This window comes from Podarcis gaigeae (assembly GCF_964106915.1).
Source record: "Podarcis gaigeae genome assembly, chromosome: 1".
NCBI classification, from domain to species: Eukaryota; Metazoa; Chordata; class Lepidosauria; order Squamata; family Lacertidae; genus Podarcis; species Podarcis gaigeae.
Window position 1 is genome coordinate 65,363,085 of NC_139678.1, and position 24,870 is coordinate 65,387,954.

The window sequence follows — 24,870 nt, forward strand, 5'->3', positions numbered from 1 at the left end:
GGATGTGTGTGTCTGCTCAATCTACTCTCCAAGTGCTGACTGTTGATGGGCTGTTTCAGGCCCCCTGCGCTCGCTTATAAGCATTCTTTAACTTTAAACTGGACATGGACTGGGCATCACTTCAAACAGAGGCCTGGCATCTGTAAAATTGGGACATGCAGCTTCCCGTCTTTCATAGCAGGCTGTTGAAGAGCCAAATATATTCTAAGTTTATGTTTACTTTTGGTGGTTGTTTGATTTGGGTCTTTCATTGCAAATTTATAAAGAAGAGAACCAGATCAGCTTGCATTAACCATACAATGACCACCACTGCATCCATTTTAATTTACACATACAAATTGATATGCTATCCAAATGTCCCAAAAAGGTCGGTAGCCAATCAAAATTGATGTTTACACCTTCAAATCTAGCAACGGTACATAGCTAGATGTATAAGGGTGTGTATGGTAGAATTGCACCAAGCCCTACACCTGTAAAGGGGCCCATACTCTCAGCCTTTTTACTCTTCTAAATCAGCGTTTCCCAAACTAGGGACTCCAGCTACTGTTGGTCTACAACTCCCATCATCCCAAGCTAGCAGGACCAGTGGTCAGGGATGACAAGAACTGTAGTCCAAAAACAGCTGGAGCCCTACCATTCAGCCCTAGGAGCCTTCATAAGGGAGCTGCTTCGAGAGGAAGAACTGTCGGGGGAGAGTGACTGTTTGCCATCAGCAAGTGGATAGTTTCATCTGTGCTGCCCCACTTCCAGCCAGAGTCCTTCAGAAGAGAGTTGCTACCATGGGCTTTATGTGTATGTGCATTTTAATGAGCTGAATAGAGTGAAAGATTCTGAGTAAAGGGGGTGCAGAGAGTATGTGTATGAACATAACAGTGCTCAGCTTATTTTTGAGCTATTTTGTCGAAGTTTATTTTGTTTTATAGATTATAAATGCTATATTAATCATATAATGCAACTTTTGCTTTAATTTTGATGTTTAGCTTATTTTTTAGTTTAGTTAACAGTGTTTTATAGATTGTAACCTTCACTGATTATTTGTTACTTATTCTACACAATTTATTCTTTATTTGTGATGTTGTTACTACTATTTTTTGTAAGCTGCTTTGGGATTCATTCAAATGAAAAGTGGCATAGAACTATAATAAGCCAAACAAAACAAAACACTTAATGTCTTACCTAATGTATCTTCTCTTACGGCAGCATTCATATTCATAGTCTGCTCTACTTCCCATGAACTTTGTTTTTTAACTTCTTGCAAAAGTAGCTTTTCTTTCAAAGATGGAACCTTTTTGGAAGTTGAATTGCAAACTGTTTGAATTTCACCTTCACATACCCTTGGTACATTTGAGTCTGCTGAAGTTTTTTCTGCTTTTTTATCCATAGTTGCGGAGTCAAAGGGTGGCCATCCACTTCTGTTTACTAAACCTTCTCTTGTCTTTATGGATAAGGAACATGATTCTTCTGCACTTCCTTTCACAACCATTTCCCTTGTGTCCGGACTACTTGATGGCTCTTCCCTTTCTTTTATTTGTATGCCTCGTTTCTCACAAACCACAAAGGATTGTTCACATGTAGTTTTGGATGTATGCAATTCCTTTTGTTCATCTTCTGCAAATTTATTAACTTTCAAATCTTCAATCTGAGATTCACATACATTTTCAGAGTGAAGAGACAAAGACTCGTTTGTACTTTCAGGTGTCTCTTCTGTGACTTCTGTCAGTATGGAATCATCTTTATCAGATTGTCTGCTTGGTATTTCATTTATAGATTTAGATGAGTTTTCAGCATTTAAATTAAAATTGATAATTAGAGGCAGATGATTCATGTTCCCTTCAGTGGTAATCAGAGTATTTACACCTAAATTGTCATTTGTGGAAGCAGGTGAAGGTGGAATTTTCTCTCGTGTGCTGCAAGTACTACTTTGTTCACAGCATTTATTGTTTTCGCATGCATTATCACTATGTATTTCTTCAGGATTAGTATTAATCTCTTTACATAACAGAATATTGGAAATTGTTGAACTGGAGCTCTGACTTGGTGTTTCTTTACAAGTGTCATCATATCTATCAAAGCACACATTGTGCAGGTTTGTGTAATTATTCTCCACCTTTTGTGACAAGATGGAACTAATTTCAGTCTTCAAGAGGCTATTTGTAATTTCCTCACTAGTAGCAATATCCTGAACTTTGGGTTCTTCAGCGAGTGCCTTATTTGTGGAAGAAGCTCCCTCATGGGGTGCACTGTTAATATTTTCATTTATCTCAAAAATAAATTTATCCCTTACATTTCTCTCTAGATGCTCATTGAGTTTAGTACAATGATCAGTATCTGGAGTAGAACAATCCAAAGCTGCAGTGCTTTCTAAGAGCATCTTGGGTTCTTCCACCAATGAATAGCAACTGTTTGAGGAGTTTACTTCTATCCTTGTCTGTATTTTATCAAATTCCTTTCCGTCTTCTTTTCCTGCGGCTGCTGTTCCTCCACACCCAGCAACTCCTGACCCACAGGTTAGTTCTGGAGTAATGAAATGAGCTGTGCAGATAACTTTGCTTGGAGAAGCCTCCTTTCGATTTTTATTGAAATGGCAAACCGCATTGTCTTCATTCATAATATTCTCAAGACAATCCAAATCTGTTGGGTGTAAAGATTTTAATGATGAAAACTGGAAGGATGAATGCTTTCAAATATAGTTCATATAAGGGATGTATTGACACTATAATCATAGTTAGTTCCTTCATGAGTTTGTCTAATCCTCTTTTAAAGCCATCCAAGTTGGTGGCTATTACTACATATTGTGGGAGCCAAGTCCTAACTATGCACTTTGTGAAGAAGTACTATCTTTTATCTGTCCCAAATCTTCCAACGTTCAGCTTTATTGGATGGCTCAGAGTTCTAGTGTTAGAACTTCAATTTCTAAATTAAAAAAGACCCCATTAGAAGAGTTACTCCAACTCCTTTATCATCTTGGTTGTCCTTTTTGTATTTCTTCCAGCTCTGCAATATCCTTTTTGTGCTGAAGTAACCCGTATTCCAAGTGTGGCTGCACCATAGGTTCGAATAAAGGCATTATGATATTGGCACTTATATTTTCAATCCATTTTTCAAAGCAGCCACACACTGGGTTGACATCTTCGTCAGTCCACTAGGACCACAAGGTCTCATTCCTGGTCAGTTGCTTCAAATTCAGACCCCATTAATATATATGTAAATATTAGGATTTTCCCCCCATAATGTACATCATTTCACGCTTACATTGAATGACATTTGCTATTTTACTGCCCATTAACCCAGTCTGAGACATCCTTTTGCAGCTCCTTGCCATCCCTTTTTGACCACATTGAACTATTTGATACCATGAACAAATTTGGTTACTTCAGTGCTCACCCGTAACTCTTTCTCATTTATGAAAAACTTAAACAGCAAAAGCCCCAATACTGATCCCAGGAAGACTCCATTGGGAGAACTGTTCATTTACTCCTAATTCCTATTCCTTAACCAGTTACTGATCTGCAAAGGGACCTCACCTCTAATTCTATGACTGCTAAGTTTATTCAGGATTCTTTGGTGAGGGAGCTTATCAAAAGCTTTTTGAAAATATCAGTAAAGACTGCTTGTTTTCACTCTGAAAGAAATCTAAAAGATAGATCAGTTGGTTAGAGCGTGGTGCTGAAAACACCAAGGTTACAGGTTTGATCCCTGTAGTGAGTGATCCTTGCAAAAGCTATTCCTGTTCAGCTTCAGCAAGATTTGTTCTTCTATATTCTTGATAATTCAATCTTTAATAATCGTTCCACCAGTTATCCTGGAACAGATGTTAAAATAACCAGCCTGTAATTGCCTGGATCCCCTCTTCATCTCTTTTTAGAAGCTGGTGTCACATTGATTACGTACTAGTCATCGGATATATGGAAGGTGATTTTAGTGGCAAGTTACATCTTTTATTAGAAGAAAAACAATTACATATTTCAGTTCTTTAAGAACTCTCAGATGGATGCCACTCAGAAGTGGTCAGTTTTAAATTTATCACTAAGGCCCAGAACTTTGTCTAGAACACAAGCAGCCCTGTTTGTTTTACTGAAAGATGCATTCCTAGCCCTGCTTTTCACTCATTCCATACCCTTGAAATCCATAATCTCATTGCCCTTACTTGGCATCTCATAGTTTTATCAGCCTGGCTTTGTTCTGTCCTGCTGAAGTAAGCAAAGCAGTGCAGACATCCTATTCCCCACCCACAATTATTTGTTGGATGGTGTGGGGGTGCTAATGCTCTCGTGGCTATCAGGGTGAGGGTACAGTGGTGCCTCGCTAGACGAAAAGAATTCGTTCCGCGATTTTTCGTCTTACGAAGCAAGCCCATTGACAGCTTAGCGGATTAGCGCTACAGCTGTCAAGCGGCTTCCAGCGATCAGCTGTTAAGCGGCTTATCAGTTTATCAGCTTAGCGGCTTAAGAAAAGGGCGAAAAAAGCAGAAAAAACCCGCGGGGGGAGTGCAAGATTTTTTTCGTCTTGCGAAGCAACCCCATAAGGAAATTCGTTTTGCGAAGCGCCTCCAAAACGGAAAACCCTTTCGTCTAGCGGGTTTTTCGTCTTGCGAGGCGTTCGTCTTGCGGGGCACCACTGTATTAGGCTGCAATTTTAATATGAGCATTTGGCAATGAATATGTATTTCAGTAATGTGAGATACTGATAATACATTTTAGCCTATGTACTTTAGTTACCATAGCTAAAAAATAATTATTTTATTTTAGTTTTTCTTCAGCACACTTAGTATAGATCAACATCTTCTGGATTGTTTTTTTGTTTTTTTATATAATTACACATACACACACATACGTACCTTCAACACTAATTGATTCCTCTTCCCCTGTGTTTATATCAGTATTGCTTTGTTTTGCTTTTATTTCATCCAGATTCAAAGACCGAGTAGTTTTTAATCCAATGTCTCTTTGTTCAAGATTATTAGAAACTTCTTTTGATTTTTCTGTATATTTATTCCCTGTTTGGCTTGTATGCATTTGATTTTCATAACCTGTCTCGGCAACCTGCAATTTAAAAAAGAGCACGTTTCTATTATTATTGAGCTGAAATGGGAAAATGGGTACAGTGGTACCTTGGGTTAAGAACTTAATTTGTTCTGGAGGTCTGCTCTTAACCTGAAACTGTTCTTACCCTGAGGTACCACTTTAGCTAATGGGGCCTCCCGATGCTGCTGCACAATTTCTGTTCTCATCCTGAAGCAAAGTTCTTAACCCGAGGTACTATTTCTGGGTTAGCAGAGTCTGTAACCTGAAGCGTCTGTAACCCAAGGTACCACTGTATTTCACAGACATTTACACCTCTATGAAATTTGTTCCCCTCTTCAACAACGGTTGGTACCCCTCCATAAAAGAACATAAGATAAGCCTGTTGAATCAATGGCCAATGGCCCATCCAGTCCATCATCCTGTTCTCACCGTGCTCAACCAGATGTCTGTGAGAAGCCTGCAAACAGGATATGAGCCCAGCAGCACTCTGCCCACCTATGATTCCCAGCGCCTAGTATTCAGAGGTAGAACATAGCCTCCATGAATTTTTCTAATCCTCTTTTAATCCAAGTTGGGTGCCATCCCTGCATCCCTGTGGGATCAATTTCCTTTTCTATGCTCTCTGAAGAAGTATTTTCTTTTCTCTGTCATGATTCTTCCAGCATTCTGCTACATTGGCTGTCCACAATTTCTAGTGTTATGAGGGAGGAATAAAAACTTTACTCTATCCATTTTCTCCATGCCATGCGTAATCTTATAAACTTTTATCATGTCGCCTCTTGCTTACCTTTTCTCTAAACCAAATAGTCCCAAATTCTACAATCTTTCCTCATAGGAGTTTTCTCCCTTCCCCTTGATCACTTAAGGTGCCCTTTTCTGGACCTTCTTTAACTGTGCAATACCCTTGAGGGGAGGTGACGACAATTGTAAACAGTACCTGTATTCTAAATGCAGTTCTTTCAACATTAAGCAATTAATATGGAAGGCGCAAGATGACCATTCAATGGTTGGAAATGGAACCAACCGTCAGGGTGGCTGTCCTTTGTATTTATTTATTTTTTAAATATTTATTAAAGATTTTCTTAATACAATAAAGAAGAAAAAACAAAAGAACAACAAAAAAGAAAAAGCACTTACACCTTATACAAAAAGCATACCACAACCGAATCAATTAGATAATAACCATATTTTCTTCACTTTTTGGACTTCCTCACATCTCTCGTTCCTGCGTTCCTGGTTTATAAAACTTTAACCAGCAATTTATCACCTTGTTTCAATTCTTATTTTATAATTTTCCAATATTGTGTCCCTAACTTTAGATACTTTTATCCAAACCTTAAATACTTAATTTAGACATAATATTTATCCAAAATTTATCTTTTCTTAAATTTCACTTGTCTTCATATTCTTTTCAACTAGCTTTGTGGTGCCATGTTATTTACAATCTTGCATCTTTCTTAACACTCATACAGTTTGCAATGTTTTTGTAAATAGTCCTTAAATTTCTTCCAGTCCTCTTCCACTGCTTCCTCTCCCAGGTCTCGGATTCTGCCAGTCATTTCTGCTAGTTCCATATAGTCTATCAGTTGCATCTGCCATTCTTCCAGTGTGGGCAAGTCTTGGGTTTTCCAATGATTGGCAACAAGTATCCTTGCTGCTGTTGTTGCATACATAAAGAATGTTCGGTCCTTCTTTAACACCCTCTGGCCAACAATGCCTAAAAGGAAGGCCTCTGGTTTCTTAGGGAAGGTATACTTAAATACCTTTTTCAACTCATTATATATCATTTCCCAGAAAGCCTTAACTCTAGGGCAAGTCCACCAGAGGTGAAAGAACGTTCCTTCAGTTTCTTTACATTTCCAACATTTATTGTCAGACAGATGATATATTTTTGCAAGCTTGACTAGAGTCATGTACCACCTATATATCATTTTCATAATATTTTCTTTCAAGGCATTACATGCCATGAACTTCATACCGGTGGTCCATAACCTTTCCCAGTCAGCAAACATGATATTATACCCAATGTCCTGTGCCCATTTTATCATAGCTGATTTAACCATTTCATCTTGTGTATTCCATTTTAACAGCAAGTTGTACATTCTTGAGAGTACCTTAGTCTTAGGTTCTAACAATTCTGTTTCCAACTTCGATTTTTCCACCTGGAATCCTATCTTTTTATCCAAATTAAAAACCTCTTTAATCTGAGCATAATGTAGCCAATCTCGCACTTTATCTTTTAATTTCTCCAAACTCTGCAGCCTCCAATTATCTCCATATTTTTCTAATATTTCCCAATATTTCGGCCATTTGGCCTCCATATTGAGTCTTTTCCGAGCCTTGGCTTCCATTGGTGATAACCACCTTGGGGTCTTGTTTTCCAATAAGTCTTTATATTTTGTCCAGACATTAAACATTGCTTTCCTAACAATATGGTTCTTGAAGGGTGGCTGTCCTTTGTAAAGGCCTCTGGATTACCGTCCCTTACAGTATATTTGTCTATACTGTATTTACACTCAGCTCTGAACTTCAGGGGCTCCAGAATCTGTAGTAAAGGTTAGACTGGGGGGAGCAAGTACTCCAGCACAATGCTTCCACACACAAAGGAACACTGCTAAGAAAAAAATGAGCTAAAATTCTTAAAATAGAATCCCTGAATTTAAGAAAGAGAAGGTCCTTCACTGATGGCCTTCCTTTTACATTTTGTACATTTTCCTGGGCTACATGGATATGTCTAGAGCCAGGCCATATTGAAAAGGACAGCCAGGCTGAAATCTTCAGTAACAACCTCACCAATATTGGCATCCTCCACTCAAGGCAGTATTTTTTATTTATAGTAGAAATGTATAGAAATCAGTTTTGATACTTGGATTTGTTCCTCTGGATTAGAAATTTAAAAGTATACAAGAAGTAACTATGGATAAATCTTTCAATTCACTGAGGTCCTGTCATAGTTGAGGAAAACGTATCTCGTACTGAGATACCTAAAAGCTCTCAAACAATTATTCTAATGTCTCCAATGTGTGAACTAGATGGATTTCTAAAATATGCCTGTTCTTGTTTTAGTTAATAATAGCTTCTTGAACTTTTGGAATTATTTTAAATGTTTTTCTTATTTCCTAGTAACCTTGTTAATTCAGTAGTATTTAAATGGGGGGGGGGGGAACCTTACTTCATTTTTCCAAGTTGCTTGTGTTTTCTCATATTCATTCTGAAGATTAAAGAACTTTTCTTCATTTTCTTTTGCCTTCTCCCTTTGCAGCTCATTATCTCTTTCAAGGGTCTGCAATAAAATTAATTATCCAAAAAATAATCAATACCACATTAATGAATTTTGATGTGTTTTATGTTGCTTGGACCTTTTCTTCTAACATGCTGAAAGTGCCATACAGATCAGTGATAATGTGCTATCACAACAATAATTTTCATAAATTAACAGAAAGGTGCTTATAGTTTAGCTAACAGGAAACAGGGGGAGGTTATGAAAAAGAAATGGCTATAAAAGGGTATAAAAATACTTGCCATTATTCAGTTTCACTGCATAAGTTTTAATGTGCTGAAAAAGTAATATAAAGTGCAGAGCTAAGAAATATGAAATGTAGCACATTCTAAACCTTTGTTTGCGAAGATAAACACTACAGCACATCCTGGAACATATTTTTATTACAATAATCAAACCTGAATTTTATTAACATTCCATATAATATAGAGTTCAGATTAACTTAAGGACTGTAGAACACCATTGCAAAAATTCCAGTCTGTAGTTTTTCTTGTTTGATTTTCCTATTTCATTTTTAAGTTGGTTCAATGAAATTAAATCTGTGTTAAAAGAATACTGGTATGCTATTTCTACTGCTACTTCACATTTACGTAGCACCAGCAGTGTGCAAGGCAGTACACTAAGAAGGATTTTAAACTGCCATACTTGTCTTAACATTTCTGGATTAACTCATTGTCAGCTTTGCTGCCACATTGATAAATTAAAGTAATCTTGCATAAATCAGTAGTAAAAATTCTCATACATTTCTCAGGTACTATACAATTTTGCCCTCTTCACATTTTTGAAAAATAAATAAAAGGGATACAACCCAGTGTATCCACTACCTAATATAAGATGATGTGATCAAATTTGCCAATGTAAACAGTGTTAGTGCATTTAGATAAATGGTGACTATGCACGGTTTCTGTGATTCTTTAAAACCATTTCTGGGGTTGGGAAGAGTCCATAAAAGCTCTCTTTCAAAATTAATTATTTGCTGCGTTGCCTTTTTCTACAGACAGTACTTCTGAACCTATATGACACTGAACATTTCTGAAACACTGTTGGCTATGCACACTACGGTAATTATTTGGAGAATGAAAGAAAAAAGTGTAAGATTTACCTAGAATGTGGGGAATGTGTGGCCCTCCAGATGGTGCTGGACTCAACAGCTCCAGCCAGCATGGCCAGTGGAGTCCATCTAGATTGATAGACGCCTTCGCTAATTGTGGTCGGGATACTGCACAGACAGTTTTGAATTTTGCTGTTGTTGCTTTCTTTTTAAATGAATCAAAACATATAGAATGCTTGAGGGAGAAAAGAGACCTGATGTATCCTTTCCATGCAATTATCCCTCTATATGGTTCCATTTACTGCTTGAGAGGTTTTTTTTAAAAAAAATCTTTCACAGATTTTATAAAAAAGTGAAATGTAAAATCATTTTAAAAATTAATAGAACCAGAGGTCAAGGTTCGTTACACAGGATTCTAAAACTCTTTGGCCCTGTTTGAAGCAATTTCCGTTCCTGGGCCTGCATGCGTAAACCCATTCCGCTCTTTTACGAATCCAAAAAGACCATGCATCAATTTGACACACCTAGAATGGTCACTGCCTGTACTCCTTCCGTCCCTGCAAACACAATACGGCTCTTCCACCGACATGGCTACAAGACGTCCTTGCACAGCTATATATTTTCAACAGGGCATAAATACACAGGCCCAGATCACATGGTCAATTACTAGATTTTATCTAAAACATAAACTATGCTATCCAAGCCTACATACATTGCATTTAACGTGTATGCTTCATTAAAGTATTATACTCGCATGTGGATGTCCTCTGGCCTCAGAAAGGGAACTGATGCAATGAGTGGGAGGCATGATTCCCACCACCAACACACACATACCGTAGGTAGCAGAGTATTGTCTGATACTGGTTCCTGATGCCATCATTATGCAGTTTTGCTGAATGCACTGCTAGTTAAATTGCTGATAGAACTACTCTAAGCAGGTTATATTATAGGAAGATTCTTTTGTCTACCAGCATAAGAACAAATTACAAATCTGACAGAAAGGATGTGCAAAGTTTGCTGCTGTATTAGACTAAAGAGCCATCATTCTTTCTCTGCTATGGTCAGGCAAAGGCTTCTGGAAGCATACTAGCAGAGCATAATGGATGGCCATCCCTGTTTGTCTCAAGCATCTGGTAAACAGACGTATGTTGCCTCCAAACATGGAGATTTCATTCCTTTCAACTGTCTAACAGTTGTTTGTAGACCTATCCTCCATTAATTTGCCTAATTGGGGTTTTTTAAAGCCAATATAGCAGCCATGGCCATCATCACACCTCTTAACTAGAGGTTGCATTCACTGTAATAACCTCCAGGAACAGAAGAGATTTATACATATGGATGGGATCCTTCCATGAGTGCAACTTTCCTTCCATGAATGGAAGCTCTTTCCATTCATGCAGCATTTACACTAGATGCACTCCTACTATGTCTTTGGTTGAAAAAGGCCCTCATTCTGTTGCACTTAACTAGCTGCCTTTTAATTCACTGATTTGACCCTGTATTCTATTACTGTGAGAACTGCCTTTATCTTCTGCTTTCTCCCATTCATAAGTTTATAAACTGCTGACGTGGTAACCTTGTCTAAATAGGTGCTGTCTAAATTGCAACATACTCATTTTCAGACCCCTGGCATACATGCTGACTCAACAAAAAGCCTGGTTATAGTATGTTGCACACTAGGAGATCTAGTATATGAAATATATGGGGCCCCCATTTTGTCAGAAATAGCCAGGCAGATTCCATTGCATTCAGCAGAGTATAAGCACACCTGGTCAATAGCAGTGGGGAAAGGACCCCCTTCATGATCGCAACACTGTGCTTTGGAAAAATATGCATGGAAGAATAGTGCATATCCTAAATTACTAAAATTGAAATTTACTATAATTATCATGTTGCCTCATCCAGCTCTATGGAAAGCCATCAGGGTTCAGCCTGATAGGGTGACAGTCTTAAGTTCTAAAGAGCATATGACAAATCTTTTGAACAAGTTTAAAATACTTTCTAAAGTATTTTAAATCTTGTAATTTGTTTTTAATGTTTTATTATAAAATGTAACCTGTCCTGGGATCTTAGGGTGAAGGGGGTGGGTAACAACAACAATTTTTATAAAATTATTTAGCAGGTTGCCATCAAGTTTCTAATCAAGAAATATCTGACCTGACATGCTTCTTCTAGTTCATTCAATGACATTCTGGTATTAGCTTCAGTTTGTCTGTAGAGCAGTTGCTGCATATGTTGTAGAGACGCAATCATTTCCTTTTTAATAAAAGAAATGCATTCTCTTTTAAATGACAGGATTATTCTGTAAAGCTGAGCACAACAGGATATGCATATATATTTGTAACTTCTTTATTTAAATGTTGCTATTGTTATACTTGTGTAGGAAGATGGTTCAATCATAACCAGAGGCCTCCTTATCCTGAATGTCAAAGGTAAAAGACTGGGAGAATATAATGGCATATTGGCTTGAAGGTCAGAGGAGTATGAAGTAGTGGTTAATCTCATACAACTTGAAGTTTCAAACTGCTGCAGCTGAAATTCAGTGTTTTATTGCTCCCATGACTATGAAGATGCTAGACCATTCTGAGCTTCCAAGCAACATGCACAATATTGGGGGGAGGGGAAAAATTATAAAAAGATAACTAATTACAGGTTCATAATTTAAGAGTCACGTCAGTAAAGTTCTATTGGTAAACCTAAACAGCATTACCAGTTCAGGATGTATTATTTCACATCAAATTAATATGTTTCTTGGGTCTTCAGGTTTCAATACTAGAGATGCTCTAAGTCATGCAAATTTGTATCATGCATTGTGAAAACAAGTATTAGATCACCAAACTCATTGTATATGATTTAAAGTAGTTATATAATTGAGATTCTCAATTCAAAATACACTGAAATCAAACGTCTATAATGCCAGTAGTAAAACTCACACAAATGTTTTACAGATTGAATACCTCATCCAAATAAATAAATATTAATTTAGCTTGTCTTTGAGTAGGCTTACTATTATAAAGTATTTGTGGAGTGTTTGTTTACCATTTCTACAGCAATAAAATATTTTCTTAGTTTTCTTAAAATGCATTAGCAGATTAGGTAAAGCACAACATCCACAATTTAAGGCTACAATCTCATGCATATGTCTTTGGGAGCTGGGAGTTGAAATTTTGGTAGTAAAGTGCTCCCAACCCACTGCTAGAATCTAAAGTTTCAGTTGTGATGATGAAGTCAAGGAGCATCCTTTGACTATAAGGCTGCAATCTTGCATACACTTACCTGAGAGTTTGTCTCGCTGAACTTAATGGGGCTTACTTCTGAATAGAAATGTTTGAATTCAACTCAGAGCCAGCCGAAGACATTTTGGTACCTGAGGCAAGCCACAAAATGGCACCATCGCAACCACCAGGGAAGAATGAGTGAGTGAATACCTACATCAGGAACAAGGGGAGAATGGGAGGAGACCAGCTGTGCCTCCTATTCACCTAGAGGTCGCTGTAAAGGTGGCAAGGGGGAGCTTCCAACATGGCAGATTCAAGGAGTGTGCTGCAGCTGTTTCACAGCAGCAGCAGGCAATGTATTCTTTGGAGACAGGATCTGCTGTCCCTGTGGATCCTGCCACCTGAAGTGGTGGCCTCACCTTGTCTCATGGGTGGGTCAGTCCTGATTCAACTGTATATCTGAGTAACCAGGGAAGGCCTTATCAACAATGGTCGTACATTTCCCCCCAGGCCATAGGACTCTAAGCACTCTTATTTTAACTTTATATGGATTCATCCTTTGACAACATGGCTTAATGACTGCCATCAGTTAACATCTTGCAGCTTCATACTGGCTGGGCTATGGTACAAAAGGAACGGTTCAACCACATAATAAAAATAAAAAAGGCCTAAAAGTATACATATCGCAGAAAACTACAAAGTTTACTATACAAAGCTGTAATTTTAATTGCACATGTTCTTAATAAATGTCACTGATATATAATATATTCTTAATATATAAATTACCTGCTTTTCTTCCTTAAGTTGTGCATTTTCTTCAGTGAGTCTTATATTAAATTCTCTCTCCTATAAATGAAATAAACCATGTCATTGGCCCCTTATGGTTTGTGCTGCAAGCACAGCACCCCATGAGAAAGAGAGGGTGCAGAAAAGAGGGGTCAGATAACAGGAAACTCCTCTATACAGAGCAGTGAGTGTAGGAGGTAATGGGAGGATGCAAAGTGCAATTGGATTGTACCCTAACAATATTATATAGCCATGTTTACCATTCAACAGTATTATAACAGATTTTACACAGAAAAATATAAAAGGATTTTAACATCCAGCATGACCATTATACTATATACTATACACTATACTATATATAGTATAGGAACTATTAAACTACTTAACAGTGCACTGCGTATTTACTATAGTTGCCTAGTACTATAGAATTTAAAACAGTGCAACCACACTGAAAACACTATTAAAATATCAGTATAGATCTATTTTTTATAAATTAATAACATGAAATCTTAACTGGCAAAAAATAATTATCAAATACCATTGAATATTTTTGCTGTAGCTCTTTCAACTCCCATTCCTTTGCTGTAAGATTGAGATTTTCATCTCCCACTCTGTGCTGACAAGTGACATTGGACCTTATCAAGTCTGCTGTAACTTTCTTTAGCTCCTTAATAAGGAAACAACCATAAATAGTTCACCCAAGATTATTTCTGCAATGCCAAGCAAGACAAAAAATCTTTCCGCCTCCAACTAATGCCCTTCTAAGCAAAATACAGAGACAAGAATATTAATGGCATTAAATATAAATAAAATTGACAGTGACAGCTTATCTTTGAAATGATGTTTCACAGTTACAGGTCCCTTGTGTGGTTACCCATACGTTTTTTACATTTTAGATTTACACTGCTTTCACAAAAATAGGTGTTTTTAATGCTTCACTGTTGCCCTTTTTATAACTAGAAATAAATGAACATTGCATTAGTTTGTGGCTGATACTGTATGTTGCAATGATACCAGAAGGTCCACAAGAGCTGCTACTCTAAACAACTGACAGAAGGAGAAACGAAGATCACTAATTATTCTAAGTACTCTCACTGCTTCATCCCAGAAGAGTTAAGAATACATTAGTTTAATATATTTGACCTGTGTTTACCTTTAAAATGTTAATATTTTGCAACTATATTTATTTCACAATTCTGTCTGCTGCCCTTCCTAGCTTGTTTAAAGCAACTAGTACAGCAAATAAACAGTACAGGCTTTGATCTTATTAAATTACAATGTATAGTTTCTGGAGTCATAAATATTGCATCTTTCCCCCACCCCTCCCTCTTTTGTATGGGGTAGCCTGTTCAGTATCTCTCTCTCCTTGAGTGCTCTGACGTTTACTCAGACAAATAGCAAAGGTTATGAATGCTGTTTGTAGATAATATCAAGAATTCTTCATGATGCCACAGCACTGAACCAAGCATTCAGAATGGCAATAGTTTTATCTAGCAGCAACTAAGTTTGGTCTGTTTAACTTTTCTTCATAAAAGTGGAATTTCCCCTTATCACAATCCAATAGTTTAACTGTTCTGGACAAAATCATATAACAGTGGAAAGTAGAAATGGTTATTATCTGAGCTGCTGAATTTTATGAATGCCAAGCTACCCAAATACCCAAGCTACCAATTTAATAAAATTAATAAAATGCAGGTAATTTTTGAAAGGATTTTAAAAGGCACCGTATGCCAATGAGAAGATGTACACCCTATTAAAATGCAAAAAAAAAAAAAAAGAATGCTAAACTATTGTCATCAACACTGATCTCATTCTCACTCCTCCCCTCCCCAAAAACCTGTCGGTATGGAAAATAAACACTCAAATTATTGTGGAAATTCTGTTTCTTTTTTGTATTGGCATCTATTTGCCTTTTGATGATGGGGAAGGGTTCTAAAGAGCTTAGAGAGGTTGCTCAGCTGCTATGGTTCTGGCAGAGGGCAATCTGTTCATAGAGAGTTCCAACAGTGCCCGTCCGCCAGCAGAACAGAAGAAGTTGGCAGAACCCTGGGACAGGTGGATGCATGGGAGAGGAAAGAAAGGAGACGTCTGTTTGCATAAAGTTGGGTGTCGCTCAAGCTGTTGTCTGGGCTATTTTGTTGCATAACTCTAGTAGAGGAATGTAATCTACCTAGCAGTTTGAAGTGGGATAAGGAGTGACATTGCCGAAATACTGCCGCATCCGCAGGAGAGATGGGAAGAGGGCAGTTTCTTTACAAATTTTTCACCACACCAGCTCCAGGTATCAACTTGCGTATGGGTTCTTTGGTTTCTGAAGACTTATGACTACAGCCTGAACTGCCCACAATCTGAACAAGTATGTAAGTATACATAAAAACTGGATGCTAATGGGATCCATGGAAAAGCCCATGCAATCATTCACTGTCATATCAATTCACCCTTAATACATTATACTGTCTGTTTACAAATACTAGTTGGTGTAGCCCACCTACTCTCAAGGGTATGTTGCCAAGGGCCTATAAAACTATTGCAGAGCCTTCCCGTTACTTTCAAGGCACAATTCTGCTTGCTGGCTTTGACTTCCAAATCTCTTGCTGGCTCAGGCCTAACAGACCTGTGAGACTAATCTCTCACATAAAATCCACTGCGACTTTTAAGACGAGCTGAGCATCCGTTCTTGATTATAATCACAAAGTTCAAACAGCAAGGATACAGAGGGAGATATTTTTGGATGACCACTCCTCCGTTTTAGAACATGCCTCCCCTAGGGTCTGTTAAAACCTAAGTCTGCATGCCTCCTGAAAGTCTTGTAAAACTTTCATGTTTAGGCTGCTCTTAAGCAGGATTAAGCAGATATATGGTAATTTTATATTTCTATATTTCATACACATTTAATTGGATAAGTTGCAGCCTTTTCATATTTCCTTCATTTTTAGCTTTTGGCCAACCACTTTGAGAAGAGGTGGGATAGATATATAATTAAATAAATAAATAAATAAATAAAATACAATACTGTCAGAGTTGCCTCCAGGTCCCAGCTCACAGAGGACCAACGCTAGTCCATAATAACGTATAAAAGTCTTTATTGAAGATTAGTTTCCATTTCCAAACCGCAGCGTGCAACTCTACGTCTTAGAACCTAGACCGGCGAAGCTCCATCTGAGTCTCCGCCTCCTAGACACCAGTTTAAGACTCTAGCCTTACTCCACCTCTTCCGTTGTTCTTTCCTCCTCTGGGTCCTTCTGCCCCCTGGGGTTTCCTCCTTTCTGGACTCTTCTGACGCTGACCCCCCTGAGTCTTGCCCCTCCTTCCGGCGGGCTTTAGGACCTGGCTCCCTATCTGGGCTACCTGCTGTGCCGCTCGCCTGTACATTTGAACTTGGCGCGCGCGCCCATCCAGTAACTTTCCTCTTGACCGTTTCCCCGCTCTCCGATGGAGGCGTGGTCAATCCTGACTCATCTCCTCTCGCTGGTGGTGAAAACACTGGTCCCGATGCCTGGGACTCCCCCCCCCCCACTGCGCTCTGGTGGGGAAGCTGGTCCTGATTTCCAACTGCTGCTCTGGGAGTCCCCGCTGGCCCCTTCCTTCTGGGGTTTCCCCCTTGGCACCCCCCTTGCCCTGGCCATCGGCGCTCCCTTCTGTGAATCTTCCGATTCGCTGGAGAGGCTCATGGAATCCCTCTGATCACTGTCACCGCCTACGCTCCCCTCGGATTCCTCCCCCTCGCTCTCCATTTCCTCCCTCTCCTGTGCCTCTGCTCCTGAGCCCCTGACAAATACACTTACCTCTTTTAGGTTATCCATCTCAGACTTTTGTCTTGCATTCAGTGCTCTCAATTTCTTATTGAGTTGAATTGCTTCCACAACTTATGAATGGGTTTGGATAAGATAAAAAAAGTAAAGAACTAATATTAAAATACTTTTATGTCTGAATTTTCTACAGAATAAATGTAACCTACAGAATCTGTGGAGAAATTATGTCCAGAGGCAGATGTTGACAGTCCCTCTGGAAAATAGGAGTAATCAGCTGTATGTGTGATTACTCAGTTTCATATATTATATTCCACTTTTGTCTTATAGAGTTCATATATTTCACTTCTTAAATTGGAGGTGGGTGGAGTTTTTTTTAGAAATCAGGTTTTGACACCCACCTGCCATATATTTGTAAAATATTTATGCAGCATAAAATTGGTGCATACTGAAATAAAACCTAAATCTAGCAATTTTTTTACATGTGATTAAGCAAAAAGAGATTAATATTAGTAGTTTGGAAAGTGGAAGACATTTCTTGTTCAATACATGACCTTCCATAGGATTTTTCAAGAGACAGTAGTTTCATGCTCAGAATATACATGGTGATTACCATTGTTGCTGCACTATCATATGAACTTCCTCTGCTGTAAAAGTGCAATGCAGTTAGTACAGGAAATACATTATTTTCTTGTTGAACAGAACCAGCTAATATATATTGAATATTTTAATGTATAATAATAATAATATATTTATCATTTGTAAGCATTTACTTTGCACATGAAATTATATTAAAATATTGAAAATATATTAAAATCTCTTACATCTTTGTTTTGAAAAGATAATTGATTTTTAAGAATCGAATTTTAAGAATATTTAATACATAGGACGGTATTCAGCTATATTTTACTCAGAACAGACCCTCTGAAATTAAATTAATGTTTAATTGTTCCATTCAGAGTAAAAATGATTTTGAGTGGTTTACAGATGATGACAGTGTTTTGTAACAGTGTACCTCCTGTGATGGGAAGGAGTGATTTAATTGTCTGATTGATTAAGTAGTAATCACTGCTCCTTTCTCCCTACACCAGGCCAACTCCTCCTTCTGTTACATCCGACCAACCCTCTCAGTCAACCCAAGCCCCCCTCTCCCCCCTCATAGCTAACCACAACTCCCACCCTGTTTTAAAGTGGGGAGGTGCTATAGAAAGCAGCTTTCTGAAGTACTGCCCTTGTTAAACTTAACAGAGCAGTTTGTGAAGCACCTCCCTACAAGTTAAACAGCTTGTCTGTGTCATCTGTCACACTGTCATCAAGCTAGAGTTAGTTTGGCCACCAACTGAACCACCTGACACTATCTATATAAGGACGATGTACAATAGCATGCACTATGAGGTACAATTTATGAACAACAGGTGTTAGTAAAGGATGGTTGGTTAATTTTATCTTGAATATATAATTTTTTGTATTGATAGTGACATTATGTTTTGTTTTTTGCTGTAAATAGAGTATAATAATAATAATAATAATAATAATAATAGTCTTAATATGCCACATCTCAGGACTTGGGGAGGAGCAAAAATGAACTGATTAAATGTCCTGCTCCCTGCCTCCCTCGATCTTGTATTTGTATCCGGTTGCTGGCTGTGGGTGTGCCACTACATTTCTGTCTATTTAGTCACTTCCTTCTCATCCCCCAATATTTGTGGAAGACCACCAATAAGGGGTAAGCTGTCATTCTCCCCTGCTCCCATGGGTTTTGCTGTATTTCTCAGCCTTCACACATAAGGGCTGGATCATGTCCTAGATTCATCACATAATTTATTTACCATTCTGCTCTAATCTCGCATGAGCGTCTTTTATTTTTCTCAGCTGACTTGTGATAACTGTATGGCATTTTTCAACTTCGTTCAGACTCTTCTGATGGTCCTCCTTTGCTAACACGTGTAATTGCAACTTTTGCTCCTGCGTTAAAGAAAGAAAAGAAAATAGTTAAAGACAAACTTTTCACATTGAATGATGTATTAACTTTATAAATTACCGTAGATGATGCAGGAATGATAAACACACTTATTGACAGGTATGCCCCAATGAACACAGTGGAGCTTACTTCTAAACAAGCATACATAGAAATTGTGCTGACATTCCACGTGGAAGGGCAATAATCTTCCAGCACAGTTATTAAAGATCCCTGTAAGGTAGGACAGAAGCCACTGTAGAACTGTGCCTCCCCTATTTCCACTCCACTCCCACTGTCATGAATATCATTGCTAATGGTATGGAAAAGGCAACAAGTGATACAGAGAATCACCAGAGGCTTTCCTGGTCAGAACCAGCACTTTCAGTCTTGAAGCCCAGGCAAAATGTGTCAACATGTGCTTTAATCTGTTTTTAGCTTTCTGTAGATATTAATTTATTATTATGTATTTTGTTATTATTTTTATTTCCACAACTCCAAACAACTGCATGCAGGCACTTCTCTTGCTCCCCTATAACAAAGATCAAACTATGTGTGATACAGGGAGATCCACACACCACCCATCTCCTGGCTGTTTTTAAAAACAGAAATGCAGGCACAGAGTGCAGTGGCATAGGGGAAAGATGTGATAATGCTTTTCACTATGGACCAAAAATGTTCTCCACTCTTGCCATAAAGAAACTCTAGTGGGGCAGGATGGGGTCACAATATGTGAGTTTGCTACCCCTTCTAAAGGCATTCTTTGGAAGTTTAACCAAGTTCTTTAACACCAAGATCGGCAATGACAGGTAAGTTTATCCCAAAAGTAGCTTGCTCACCACTCTGATTCTTCCCCTGCTGCAGTGTGCAGCTTCCTGAGAGGATTGGGTAACACTCCAACAGAGCAATGACAAAGCCTAGCAGGAATGTTCTACTGAAGCATGCTTTGTGCTCTGCTAGAGTAATATGGAAAGGATAAAGGAAGAAAAGAGGGGACAGAGAAAAGGGATGGCACAAAGAGGAAAGTGCGATGCTCCACCTACTTTTGGCTTCAGTCCTACCAACTGCTGGCTCCAACCCTTCCCACTGCAAACCCCAGCTTCAACCACAACTAGTAAGCGACCCCAAAAAATTACCCCTAGGGAATGCAGTCCTTGGCAGAAAAAGGGCCCCCACCCCTGGTGTAAACAGACAAGACTGATGGACCCCTGAAGTTAGGTAACCAAACTGTCAAAGCACAATTCTAGCTATAGCAGTTGGATTAGGACCCCTTTTTACCACAAATTTTCCAAATTATTTTCAACAAGTTGCCAGAACTCTGCAATCATCATCTGTGACTCTTGTCTATTTCTCTCCCTGCTACATATACCACCCTTTTTCAAAAGATCTCAAGGCAGTGTACAACATTAGAAACACATTACATTTAGGTGCCATAAGTTGTACTTGCCAGGGCATTTTAGCATATCATGTAACCCAATATAAACTATGGTTTTATCCAATCTGTTGAATTGTATAAGTTTTTTTTTTTTAAAAAAAAACTGCTGCTTCTGCTGTTTTGGTTTTGTACGCTTTATTCTTATTACATTTATATTTTGCCCTTCCTTCCAAAGCAGCACACGGCAGCATATATATGGTGTTATTATATTGTTTTATTGAAGGGTGACACATTTTTTCCCCCCAAATTAGTAACAGATTATATTCCATTTCAATGACATACTCCTTTGCAGGGGCATAGAACTAAAGACAGAAGTTTAAGAGACTAACAGTGAATATATGTGTGGATTCAGTTAAGACCAATATTATATGCTAATTTATCATAACATAAGCCACTGAGCAGATTCTAGTTCATAAATTTTAGTTCCTGAGAAGGTCAAGTATGACTTCTAAGTTTGGGTCTTTCTAATGTCACTGGGTTAATTATTCAAACACTCTTCTGGTCAAAATGACCTCAGAACTATTTCCTTGCATTTATTGTTCTATTATTGCATTGGCTCTCAACTATCCCTGCTTATCTCTTGTTCTTCTGCTTGGAAGTTCCTGTACTCTAAAATAAGCGGGTATGCCTTGCCCAGTGATTTCATGTCACAGTAAGTATAACTGCAAATGCTGCACCCACTTATGCTATGTCCTGCTATGTGTGCTCCTAGTTTACTATTTTCAAAGGGTCTACATTTAATTGGCTGCAAAATAACTTATGTTCATTTAATTTGGATGTTAAAATTTATGCCAACCATCTTGGTACTTCCAAAATATAAAGGCTTCAGTTCTGAAACTACTTTTTCCTCTTTTAACTTTATTGTGAAACCTCAGTTCTCACAACAAGACGAGCTAAAACCATGCAGCAGGTTTAATATACATTTCAGCTTGCTGCGTGACCAAGTAGTTGTCTGATTGTTTTCCAAATTATTTTCAACTGGTGATGAGGCTAATAACATTCCCCTACTTCACTGTCAGTTAAAAGGCAATCTGCCTAGGTAGCAGAGAAACCAAGCAATCACTTGGCTATGTGAGAAGCTGTAATATGTATTGAACTTACCATGTGGCAAAGGCCAAATTCTGAATATGAAATGAAACTCAGCCCTAACGCTGACATGAATATGAATTTTTTAACAGTAGCGTCTTTATTACCATTGAGGAGATTTGTTTGGTCTGCTTGCAGGTAGATGTGTCAGTCATTTGTAATGGCAGGTTGGGGCACTTCTTCATGAACTGAGCACCTCTGCTCAAGAGAGAAGCCTATCCCATTGGAAAGGAGAGGCTGGGGTGTGTAGTGGTAAGTAAACCCTCTCTTGCATAGTGACCTAGCCTGTTGTTTCAGACAGTGGAATAACTTGAGTATCGACAAAAAGCAGACACCCTAGACCGCCATGTTAAGTAGAAAGCTAACAAGCCTCTCCTGGTGCAGTTCTATGCATGAGTAAATGCCATAACTTGTCACATAGTTTATCTCTTTCCTCTTAGTTGTGCATATGCATGCGTACAACAAATTTTATGCAAACAATTTTTTTTGCAAGCACAGGAACAGTTTACAAGGCTGGACATGGTTTACTAGAATAAATAGATTATTTGCAATAATTTTGCATGATCATTACTTTAATATTTGTATAGATAAAATAGATTACACATACTTCTTAAACAAGAAGCCTAACTTAAAAGTGAAATAGGACAAAACACATTTTATGTTGCCTTTGATCTTTAACTTGTAGCCTTATCTCCCAGGTCAAAGGACACATTATTCAATTTCACCATATTTTGTGTAAAATCACTGTAGCGTTGAAGATGACTTTCAGTACAAATGTCATGGTACTTAAGGCTAAACCGGACTCTAGTTTTTGAGCTTCTTAATTAAAATCACAGTTTATAATGGTCTGACAATATTATCTTTATTCTTTCCAGTTGAGCAGCAGCAGAATTTTCACAGCTTTTAGTCAATCAAGCTTAGCAATGTTTCAACAGCTCTCTTTAATTTCAAAAGTGGTTCAGCAGAGTGACTAAACTGAACTGGCACACTTAATTCTTCTATGTTACACTGGAAGAAGAGTAACACACTGCCTGCGTCTTTCATACCATTTTAATTATAAATATTAGCCTGAAAATAAGAAGTACCGGTAAGTCTAACCAAACCATAAAGTTTAACTGTAATTTTCCTCGCAAACACTTAAGTTATTATACTAGCAAGGAAAGTTAGAAAAATAATGCTACACAAAATAAAGTCCATTTTTTTCAACAAAGAAATAAATAAATCCAAAGATTAAGGGTAGTTTGGATAAGCACCTCTGCAATATGCAGAAGGATATTGGAATATATACCAACACCTCTATAACCTGTAACTATAAAATGCAAAGAACTCTATAACATTTTGCTACATGAAAAAAGGATCTTCCACTCACAGAATAATGGTTGCATTCATGGAAAGGGGTCCTTTCATGAGAGAAACCATCCTTACATGAACAGAAGCAAAAAATGAGGATGCAAGCCTTTGATATTTTTATAGCTATTGTAGCTCTTACCATTTCGTTAAGCTTCTTTTGCAAAGAGTAGTTTGAAATCTGTAATAATGAAAACCATTAATGATTTAAAATGCATTGGCAATTAATTGTAATTCTGCTAGTTTCAAGGAAGTGGAAAAACGTATAACAGAAATGTAATGCCTGCATATATATGAAAAGCCTTGAAAATAAACCCACATTGCTAACAGGCGGCCAGTTTATACATACTCAGGTTATTTATTTATTTATGGTGTTAAAAAAAGGAAGTGGGGGGAACCAAAGGCATGATCCCCTCCCACCTTCCTTATGGTCATGGGTGCAACACCAGTATGTTAGAAGGGGCTCTTTACTCATTTTCCATATTACCATCCACCTCTCTGCCTTTCCTTAGTGCAGACTACTCATGCTTGGAGCACAAATAAATTATATTAAATTAAGAAGGAAAGCTGGCTGTGGATGTGAGAAGTGCACACAGGATGCCCCATTGCCTCTAACAACCTACCATGCTGCCTACATGTATGCTCATGAGCATGGAAAGCCAAACCGGATGTAACATTTGCCATATAGCTGCTACATAGCTGTTAAAAAGAATAAGGCAGTGGGTTGAACCATAATGGAACCTTGGTATGTGGGTGGGGAACATGAACTCTTTGCCCCTGTCATGGACTGGTATGAATCAGAACTGGACCTCCTGCACAACTATTCACAATGGGAGGAAAGCACCAACTGATATCAATGACAGCTTTCTTCCTCATTGCAAATGGCAGTGGTGGGCATTTTTATAGTTAGAACTATGATGGCAGCAAAGAGTTAACCCACCCCTCTACCACATTCCTGATCCTGCTTGGTGCCCCACCCCATTCCAAGGCTGCTTGATTTTTTAAGCACAGACACCACAACAGTTACACAAGGGAAAATCACATGCCTAACATATCATCTATTTTTGCCTTTAGACAGAGTGTGGAAAGCATGGTTCTTTTGAGTCTGGCTGCATAAATACTATACATTTCAAGCATTTTGAAAATCCATCTTCCCCTCAAAGAATTCTGGGCCATGTGGTTTGTTAAGGGCCGCTGGGAATTGTTACTCTGAGAGGGGTAAACTACAGTGCCCAGAATTCTTTGAGGGAAAGAATGTGATTCAAATGTGCTTTAAAAGTATAGTGTATATACAGCCTATGTATATCTGACTGGAGTGGATGCTTTGACTACAAACTTCACATCTATTTCTTCATTGAGAGAGAAGAGGGGAGAAAGCACAGTTCTTTTGAGTCTATGCAAATCATTCAAAAGTGGATACTGCTGTGACTACAATGAAATGCATCATATCTCAATTTTTGTAAAGTTTCCCTGCCTGATTTTACTCATCCCAGGAGTCCAGCTTTGTGCCTGTTTACAAGCATGCTTATAAAGGCGTTCAGAAAAAGAAGCTCTCTTAACAATCTTTCTCCTTACAACTATTTTCTTTCTATTTTTATGCCTTGCTTAGCTTTTCTTATCACTGAGGCTCTAGTGATCATATTCCATTTATTCCACCTCAAAGCTTCTCCCCACATTATGTTTATAATACCCTTTTGGGCCCAAATGATAAAGTGCACCACTGGAAGCTAGATCTCTGTGCACCTGCACACTAACACTAGTTCCACGTGGGATACAATCACTTATTGGCTAATTCAAGTTGCACAATTATAATTGGTGGGGAGGTCTTGTGCAACAAACCCTCTTTGCCTAAAGATCAGACTTTTTTGCAGTAAGGATGGGGAAATGCTCTGGAATAGAACTTGTTTTGACACAACTTCTTCTAACTTATCCACAAC

General features: G+C 38.2%; 1 protein-coding gene across 7 annotated transcripts in view; it reads right to left on the reverse strand.

The window, feature by feature from the left end:
• The window catches only part of CCDC73 (coiled-coil domain containing 73), a 60,973-nt gene that overhangs the window by 3,701 nt on the left and 32,402 nt on the right, over positions 1–24,870 (reverse strand). For 6 of the 7 annotated variants that reach the window (XM_083724788.1, XM_083724787.1, XM_083724786.1 and 3 more), the window contains 9 exons: positions 23,076–23,114; positions 18,938–19,073; positions 17,145–17,224; positions 13,898–14,026; positions 13,360–13,419; positions 11,513–11,611; positions 8,197–8,307; positions 4,838–5,042; positions 1,177–2,631 (listed from right to left, as the gene is read on the reverse strand). In XM_083724788.1, the coding sequence (XP_083580914.1) occupies positions 1,177–2,631; positions 4,838–5,042; positions 8,197–8,307; positions 11,513–11,611; positions 13,360–13,419; positions 13,898–14,026; positions 17,145–17,224; positions 18,938–19,073; positions 23,076–23,114 (2,314 nt within the window). The remainder of the gene's footprint in view (positions 1–1,176; positions 2,632–4,837; positions 5,043–8,196; positions 8,308–11,512; positions 11,612–13,359; positions 13,420–13,897; positions 14,027–17,144; positions 17,225–18,937; positions 19,074–23,075; positions 23,115–24,870) is intronic. The other variant, XM_083724791.1, reaches the window with a different exon arrangement.